The sequence below is a fragment of the Chiloscyllium plagiosum genome, unplaced genomic scaffold, assembly GCF_037043375.1.
Source record: "Chiloscyllium plagiosum isolate Xiang-an unplaced genomic scaffold, Cpla_swu_hap1 HiC_scaffold_4, whole genome shotgun sequence".
NCBI lineage: Eukaryota > Metazoa > Chordata > Chondrichthyes > Orectolobiformes > Hemiscylliidae > Chiloscyllium > Chiloscyllium plagiosum.
In genome coordinates this window covers 60,667,066-60,676,909 of record NW_028270142.1, presented here as the reverse complement: position 1 = coordinate 60,676,909, position 9,844 = coordinate 60,667,066, and the positions used below count along the sequence as shown (strand labels likewise).

The 9,844-nt window shown below is 39.0% G+C and overlaps 1 protein-coding gene across 3 annotated transcripts in view; it reads right to left on the bottom strand.

Moving 5' to 3' along the window:
* Window positions 1-1,122: 1,122 nt before the first annotated feature.
* The window catches only part of LOC122549487 (sorting nexin-31-like), a 128,110-nt gene continuing 119,388 nt past the window's right edge, over window positions 1,123-9,844 (bottom strand). For 2 of the 3 annotated variants that reach the window (XM_087986284.1, XM_087986286.1), the window contains 2 exons: window positions 5,223-5,282; window positions 1,123-1,535 (listed from right to left, as the gene is read on the bottom strand). In XM_087986284.1, the coding sequence (XP_087842410.1) occupies window positions 1,488-1,535; window positions 5,223-5,282 (108 nt within the window). In that variant the 3' untranslated portion in view covers window positions 1,123-1,487. The remainder of the gene's footprint in view (window positions 1,536-5,222; window positions 5,283-9,844) is intronic. The other variant, XM_087986285.1, reaches the window with a different exon arrangement.

Sequence of the window (9,844 nt, the reverse complement as noted above, 5' to 3'; positions counted from 1 at the left end):
CTAGAGTTGTAACGTTAGCTTGCTTTCTTTCCATGGATGCTACCTGACCCGTTGTGATCTACAGCATTTGTTGTTTTCGATACACAAACTTCATTGTGCTTTTAGAAAACATAGTTGTTTATTATTGTTCAACATGTGCATTAGTAATATGATTTATCATGAAACTTTTCAATACAAAAATCTCCCAAAGGTTTTGAGCTTCAACATACAAGCTGTCAAATTACATTTCAAATGACTCATTTTTAAAAGTCAATTAAAAAAGAAACCATATCCTACTTCTATTCTGTGTCACCACCAGTGAAAGCAGCTTAAACATATTTTTTCCCAATTCCACGGATCAAAATAATGAAAATACCTTAAATAGCTTATTCTAATTCGTAAATCTTCAATACTAAGAGTTAATTTGTAACTAAATACTTGGATATCTAGACAGGTACTGATGTCTTCAGAATATTAGCAGGGGCAAGATTTACTAAAGAATTCAGAACTTTGGGAAGTGGACATGCTAATTAACTTTAATACTTCAGAATTTGTTTATATTTCAGATATTACTCTGTAGTCAGTGCTGAATCTTTCTCATTTATATGTCTTATTTCTTGTATCCTAGCAATATAACAATAGGTGGATTTTTTAAATATAAAGCTGGGGTGTAGAAATTTGTGCAGATGTATCCAAAATTTGCCTGCAAGTACAATGACGTCTAAAATGCAGAAATACTAAATATTTGTCTGTTTGTGCTGCTATTGTCTGGTCTAAATTTCTGCATCTCAAACAATATACCTAACCCAGAAAGGGAACTGAAATACTGAAACAAGATAACGAAAGCTGGTTTATTCCTCTCAAAGGCCAAACTCTTCCGCAGATCAACCGTAAGCATTACCTATATGTTTAGACTTGAGGAGGCCCATTAGGGACTCCTACCAAAAATATTGAATCAAATGGAAAATATTAATTTAAACTTTTAAACAAATGTTACATAGATAAACTGATTTGCACATTTCTTGAATTAATAAATGTAAAGACAATCAGGATCTATAAAGACCTAATTCAAGTACTAAAACTGAGCAATTAATATGACCTATTGTATCGTTGATAAGTTTGCGAGTAGCCAAATACTAAGTGGAGAAAATAAATCATAAATCCATTGCAATTCTAGTGACATTTAACCTCAATCATAGAAATTACACATACATTGCAGAGAAATCCATTGCACAGAAATCCCCAACATGCATTTAAACAGAGAAAAGTCAAAATAGCTCAGATTGAACCAAACCCAATTTCAATGGTTTATGGCTTTCCAAATGGGGGATTAAAGCTCCTGAGGTATACTTTTCTGTTAAATAATGAAAGCAGATTATGTGCAGTATTCACTCTAAATGCAATCAAGCATTGTACAATCAAATATGTGTTAATATTGCATTTTCAGACTCTGATTGTGGTCACAAGTTCTCATCAGCGACTTATTCAAATATGCTTTCTCTGGGTTTTTATGTCTTGAGTAACTTTTTCTGTAGCACAGCTCCAGAATACTTACTCTAAAAGAATTAGAAGGATTACATGAAATTAAAACAGGTCACACATCCTTAATTTCATTCATTACACAAAAAACCACTAACACTACAGAATTATTTTTTAAACAAAATGGAAAACTATTAGCTGTTTGACAAGATAACTTCTGATTGAACGATGTGCTTGTTCTCACGGAATAGTCAAGTGAACTCGATGGGCTGAATGGTCTACTTCTGCTGACCCCCGCCCCCCAGGTCTCATGGTAAAGCACCAAAGTCTAGCAATTTTATAAATTATTTCATTAGTATTCACATTTATTCTGTAGCATCAGATAGGAAAAAAAGTCTCCTAAGTTTAGAAATGCACAAGGAGGATGAAACATATGCATCTGTTTTAGGATATATAAAGCTACCAAAAATAGATCACCAAGCTAGCTGATAATCAACCTGTTTGACCATGTTATGCATGAGCCATCTCTGACCATCTAGTGTTGGTGTGGATCTCAAAATGGAAATCTTAATCCTCAGTGCTAAAGTATATGCATTTCCCTTTAGTAATTAGGTCTAAAGCAGTGCATAATGGATAGTAAATGAGATACTGAATTTATGTCCAACTTTAGCACCAATGATAACTCTAATCATGGAACTCCAGCACTGCAATCTGAGGGCAAATGAAAGGAACTAGGATTTTGTCTGGACAAAACAACATAATGCGAGGTAGGATTTTGTTGTTTTCTAAAACGGAATGGGTAAAGCAGAATCTATTACGTGCTTTTACAGTTAAGCTGAATTGACATTGAAAAGGTTACCTTAGAACAACTAAACAAAAGCAGAGAATTAAGATCTATTCTAAAAGGATTTTAAAAATAGAATCACGTACCAACTATTGAGTCTTTACCATGTCATATACAGAAAGGTTTATGTCTGGTACTGCAATGGTATACTGTAATTATGTTTGCAACACTGGATGGAGGACCCTGCACAATCAACCATTTGCTGAAACAAGCAAGAATCTAGAACTAATGCAGCTATTATGCTTCAAGTTTAAAAATAGCAAGTTAAATACATTTTGGTTAAGTTAGCATTCTAATGAAATGTACAAATTTGCCAGCTTTTAATGAGCTAATACCAAATTCAATGCTTAGTCAATATCATAGATGTCTCTTGACGAGAATTAACGGAATATAAACTGTGTCGAGGGAAGAACTGAGGTAGTAAGGAACATTCTGCACTTACTTCGCAAAAAGGAAGATGCTGCTCATGTAATAGTAAAAGAACAGAAAGAGGTTCTCAAAAACTTAGTCACAAGATACCTGAGCTGGATATGACGTATCCTAAGATCCTGAGAAAAGTCAGTTGAAAATTACAGATGATCTGGTTGCAACTTTCAAATCCTTCTTTGATATTCAGTAGATATCAGAGGACTGGAGGAGTGCTAATAATGTATCTCAGTTTTTAAAAAAAATTAAGAATGGCTACCACTGCCAGTCTAAAGTCAGTGGTGGGAAGGCTTTTATGGCAATATCCCATGTTAAGTCGCATTGGATAATTATACTCTAACAAACAAAAGTCAACACTGGTGCTGAAACAAATTGCATTCATCTAACTTGGTTGAATTAGATTAGATTCCCTACAGTGTGGAAAGAAGCCATTCGACCCAACAATTCCACACCAATCCTCCGAAGAGCAACCTACCCCCCTCTCATTAATGTACCTAACATTATGAGCAATTTACCATGGCCAATCCATCAGATCCATCATTGGACCTGCACACCTTTGGATTGTGGGAGGAAACCGGAGCATCCGGAGGAAACCCATGCAGACACAGGGAGAATGTGCAAACTCCACACAGACAGTCACCCGAGGATGGAATCAAACTTGGTCCCTGGCCTTGAGGCTGCAGTGCTAACCACTGAGCCACCATGTCACCCTAATTGTTGATGATAGTATATTTGATAACTGGACTTCAGGGGTTAAGTTAGAAGAGATTATACAAATTAGGTTTTTTTTAAATAGCATTTACAAGTCTTCAAGGTTTAACAAGAAATCAAGGTAACTATTTTCATTAGTTGGTAATTTTATAACCAAGGGCCATGGTCTAAAACTTAGGGCCAGACTACTTAAAGTTAGAGATGTACAGCATAGAAACAAACCCTTCGGTCCAACTCATCCATGCTGATCAGACATCCTAACCTAATCTAGTCCCATTTTCCAGCACTCGGCCATATCCTTCTCCAGCACTCGGCCCATACCCTTCTCAACCCTTCCTATTCATATACCCATCTAGATGCTTTTTAAATGTTGTAATTGTACCAGCCTCCACCATTTCCTCTAGCAGCTCATTCCATACATGCACCAACCTGTGTGTGAAAAGGTTGCTCCTTAGGTCCCTTTTAAATTTTTCCTTCTTGCCTTAAATTTATGCCCTCTAGTTCTGGATTTCCCACCCCAGGGTAAATAGACAAGGTCTTTTCCCTATCTGTGCCAGTCATGTTTTATAAACCTCTATGAGGTCACCCCTCAGCCTACAATGCTCTAGGGAGAACAGCCCCAGCCTATTTAGCCTCTGCTTATAGCTCAAATTCTCCAACCCTGGCAATATTCTTATAAATCTTTTCTGAACCTTTCAAGCTTCACAACATCCTTCCGATAGGACAGACCCCAGAATTGCACACATTACTCCAAACGTGGCTTACTTAGGAGCGATATTTGGAGGCACCTCTACACACAGGATGGTCAATGTTTTGAACTCCCTTCCACAAACTGCAGTAGATTTATAAATATTTGTTAAGCAAATTTATTAAAAGGTATATGGGCCAAAGATAAGTTACATGGAGTTAGGCCACCGAGCAGCTGTAATCTCACTAAATGGCAGAACAGGTTTAAGGGGCTGAGAGGCCTACTCCTGTTTCTGTGTTCCTACATGAGCTTTCAAAGGTATTTTATTAAGCTTATCATGAACCTTTATCAAACTTAAACCTCTGGGCTTAAAAGGCAGAGGCAATATGGATACAAAATTAGCTAAGGGGCAGAAAGTAGTATATGATGAAAGTTTTTCAGGCTGAAGGGTTGTTATTGAAGACACTATATAAATGCTGTTATTGTTGATTGTAACAGACTTCAGGTGAACACAGACACTGGTGAAATGGTCAGGGACAAGACTGATTAATTTTAAACATAGAAAAATGTAACAAGATTTTGGTAGAAACAATGTGCAGAAGAAATGCAACCTAAATAGGAAGCCTTCAGGGGAATGCACATAGGCACACCTGATGGGGGCACACATGCACAAATCTTTGAAGACAACAGCATTTAGAAGTTACATTAAATTTATTGACAATTACATTTAGGTAAGTGATTAACAACATTAAAAACAATTTAAACAGTGCATATGTCTTACAACCCTCACCGTAGGGGGCTGTTAGGGAAACTACCTCTACACCATATCTCTGATCCAGAAAACCTGGGTCCAAGTCCCACCTGTTCCAGTGGTTTGCCATAGTACATCTGAGCAGATTGACTAAAATACAAATGTACTACCATCACCATTCCTCAATTTCCATTCCTGAAGGTGCTGATGTTGACACAGTTGCATGGGTGGGAATTTCTCATGGTGATCATATACAGGAGAAGGGACGGATATAGATAATATAAATAATGAAAATCTACCTAATAATTCCATCCAGTCCCTCCAAACAATGAGTAGCTACTCACCAAAGTAGTCAACGGATTCCAGGGTGTGGTCCTACATTCTGATTTTGCATTTTCAATCTGCTATAGAATGTAAATCCAGTTCAGCAGTTAATTGAAATATCATGGCAGGACAAGTTACAACAGATTTAATTAATTCAAGAGACAAGTTCTAGTCCAGAGCAGTTCATAGTAGGTATATTAAGTGCATGATGCTATTGCACTAGATTTTTCTGTTAAACAAGGTAGTTCATAAATAGACATATGCCAGATTGATAGAGGATAAATGCTTGGGATTACACCAAAATAAGATGCCTCTTTCTTAGAAGCACAAACATTTTCAAAAAGGTGCAATACCAGTCAAAATTTAACCCATATTCATCAAGGGTAAATGAAAGTACAAGGCTCAAACATTACCATATCATAATTGGTCCCACCATCGGAACCAAAGTGAGTCCCTAGCTCATAGGGAAAGATGATGGGAAACTAGGGCTGGACATTCATGGGCGGCACGGTAGCACAGTGGTTAGCACTGCTGCTTCACAGCGCCAGAGACCCAGGTTCAATTCCTGCCTCAGGCGACTCTCTGTGTGGAGTTTGCACATTCTCCCCATGTCTGCGTGGGTTTCCTCCGGGTGCTCCGGTTTCCTCCCACAATCCAAAAATGTGCAGGTTAGGTGAATTGGCCATGCTAAATTGCCCATAATGTTAGGTGAAGGGGTAAATGTAGGAGAATGGGTCTGGGTGGGTTACGCTTCGGCGGGTCGGTGTGGACTTGTTGGGCCGAAGGGCCTGTTTCCACACTGTAAGTAATCTAATCTAATCTAATTACCAGTGCAACCAATTAAGAGGCTACTGTCAGGACTGCTGTTCAACTGAGGACTGCTCCTCAGAACTGCTAGAACAATTAGAGGCTTGGCAGCTCCACGGCACCACTGAAAGTGATAACAGCTGCTGGAAGAAGAGGGTTTTGTTGTTGACACCCCTTGAAGGCCAAGCAAGACATTTTTTTAGTTAAACTCTGTCAGGGCAATACAAACAAGTCTTGGCACTTGGAGACATTAGCATTTCAGTCAGAGCGTTTGGGTTAGAGGGGCAGCTATTGCCTTCTGGGGTCCCTCCAAGGAACAAGGAAGGCCCAACCGGCCCAGTGAGGAACCCACTGGGAGGCTTCCATAATTTCCCACTCGGTTGGTAAATTGTGTTTCATACCAAGTATAAATGCACTGTGGAGAAAGATGAATTGATAGCAGCCGTATGCTACACTTTGAGGAAATAATTCAGAGTTAGCAGTTTCATTTCAGTTGATGGATACAGTAAAGTTGAAGTGTGTTGCAAGTTTTAATTGTTGTGAAATATGTACATACCAGAAACCCAACCTATAATTCCTCTTAAATGTTTACAGTTTCTAAGACAGTTTCATGAATTCGGAAGGAACAGCATTTTTCAGTGTAAATGTGAAATAAGCAGGTTTCAATTATACGTTTTGTTTAAAAAATCCAGAAGAATTAAAAGTAAGTAAAGATTCAACTCATCTGGAATATTTAAACCCTATGTCCCATAACCATTTGTTCAGGAGTACTTTCAATCAGAGTCAACAACTTTACTTTTCCAAGGTGACAACAGAGGAGTTATAATTGGCCTTTGTCCCTGGGTGAGAAGACAATGTAAACTTTCCCTCTTACCCTACATTTCCCACCCGAATTTACCAATAAGAAAACTCCTAGTCACTAATACTAATGCATTTGCAGGTGTCATCCCATTTCTCCCCTCAGTCGAAACAAAACTCTCGGAGACACAGTATACTTTTATCTCCATCTTTATTCCAGGCCCCAGAGGGAGAGAGAACAATCGCCCATGTGCACAGAGACATGAATTCTCTTTCTTCTTTCTCGAACAGCAATTTCTTAATGAATTATGAAGTCATTTTACAGAGAGGAGCATCCAGATAAAGCAATGTACATATTGATTGGGTGATTATTACAATCAGCAAGTATCAATAGTAAAGATTAAGCCATCTGCTGTTACACGATGAATAACTGGCTTAACATAATGAATACTTTTCACCTTGTTAACTGACTTTACATACTGAATGCTTATAATATTGTTAAATGGCTCTACATAATGAATGCTCTTCCACATTGTTAACCCATTACCCTTGCCTTCAGCGCCCCTTTGTTAACAGCAAGTTCTTATCTGATCTGAGGCATGCTCAGCTGAACCTCTTGTTTCACAAAACTCAAAATTAACTTTTTCCCTACCTACATTCTCACAGGTATGGGGGAAGAATTGACCACAGCTACAGTATTCCCTGTAGTTAAATAGAATACCAACTTAATAACATAAGAAATAGGAAGAGAAGGCCATTTTGAACCTTGAATATGCTCCACCAGACAATGAGATAATGGCTTATCTGTTGTGGCCTTAACTTCACTGCCTGCCTACTCTTCATAACACAATCCCTTGTCAATCAAAAATCTGTTCAACCTTAACTGGAAAACGTTCAAGGACCCATTCTCTGTTGGTAACTAGGGGACAGAATTCCAACTACTAATGATTCTTTCAGAGAATAAATCTTTACCTCTTCTCCACATTAAAATGGCTGACTCCTTATTTTGAAACTGTATCTTTTAGTTCTAGATTCCCCCCAAGTGAGGAGATATCCTTGAAATATCTACCATCTCAGACCCCCTCCGAAGCTTATATATGTCACTATGATCACCTGTCACTCCCAAATCTGTTGTTTATTTTTCTCTCTTAAATCCATTTGTTTGGACATGTGATGACAGCTCCAGGGCGGGTGGGACTTGAATCCACACTTTTTAGCCTAGAGGTATGTACATTACCGTCATCCTTAGTTTGTTTATTATATAAACTTTATCTCTGCAGCAAATTACCCTACTAAAGATGGGCAAATGACATACAATGCTATTAGTGCCCAAATCAGCCATCAACAAAAACAGGTGCTTCCATTACAAACTGCACCTAATGGAGCTGGCAGAGTCCAAGGGGCAAAAAAGTCCAAAAGCAAACATCCGAAGGAAGGTATTAACAGAAACTATTGATTGCTGTCCCTGGGTAATGTTAGCAGCACACTTTGAGATGAGGATAATCACAACAGCTTTGTACTATATAGAGAGAGTCAAACCTAACAAAATTGTTACAAGAATCACTGTGAAAATAACAATACATGATAGTTCATGTGGGTCCTGTTGATTCTAATATTTAATTAACTCTTTGGACAGCTTGTGGTGAGGAATAGGTACCCAATAAATTTCAAATCAAGTCAAGTGATATCTGCCAATCCACTGTTAGCCTCATTAGCAAGTGATTGATTAGCAAGGTTAGATCTCATGGAATACAGGGAGAACTAGCCATTTGGATACAGAACTGGCTCAAAGGTAGAAGACAGAGGGTGGTGGTGGAGGGTTGTTTTTCAGACTGGAGGCCTGTGACCAGTGGAGTGCCACAAGGATTGATGCTGGGTCCTCTCCTTTTTGTCATTTACATAAATGATTTGGATGTGAGCATAAGAGGTACAGTTAGTAAGTTTGCAGATGACACCAAAATTGGAGGTGTAGTGGACAGCGAAGAGGGTTACCTCAGAATACATCAGGATCTGGACCAGATGGGCCAATGGGCTGAGATGTGGCAGATGGAGTTTAATTCAGATAAGTACGAGGTGCAGCATTTTGGGAAAGCAAATCTTAGCAGGACTTATACACTTAAATAATAAGGACCTAGGGAGTGTTGCTGAACAAAGAGACCTTGGAGTGCAGGTTCATAGCTCCTTGAAAGTGGAGCCGAGGGTAGATAGGATACTGATGAAGGCGTTTGATATGCTTTCCTTTATTGGTCAGAGTGTTGAGTACAGGAATTTGGAGGTCATGTTGAGGCTGTACAGGACATTGGTAAGACCACTGTTGGAATAATGCATGCAATTCTGGTCTCCTTCCTATCGGAAAGATGTTGTGAAACTTGAAAGGGTTCAGAAAAGATTTACAAGGATGTTTCCAGGGTTGGAGGATTTGAGCTACAGAGAGGCTGAACATGCTGAGGTGGTTTTCCCTGAAACGTCGGAGGCTGAGGATTGACCTTATAGAGGTTTACAAAATTATGAGGGGCGTGGATAGGATAAATAGACAAAGTCTTTTCTCTGGGGTCGGGGAGTCCGGAACTAGAGGGCATAGGTTTAGGGTGAGAGGAGAAAGATATAAAAGAGACCTAAGGGGCAACTTTTTCACGAAGAGGGTGGTACGTGTATGGAATGAGCTGCCAGAGGATGTGGTGGAGGCTGGTACAGTTGCAACATTTAAGAGGCATTTGGATGGGTAAATGAATAGGAAGGGTTTGGAGGGATATGGGCCGGGTGCTGGCAGGTGGGACAAGATTGGGTTGGGGTATCTGGTTGGCGTGGACAGGTTGGACCGAAGGGTCTGTTTCCATGTTGTACATCTCTATGACTCTAAGTGGTCTAAATGGCACCTCACTTATAGTATCCCTGCAAGTTTCATGAACTTCTTACACCTTCAAACAATTTACTCAGCAAACTCACAACATACAATCACGTGAGTAATTAAACTTGCAAATATCCTTGTAACAATGAGATAACTGTGAATGACTATCAATTCCTCTAGCCCAGCAAG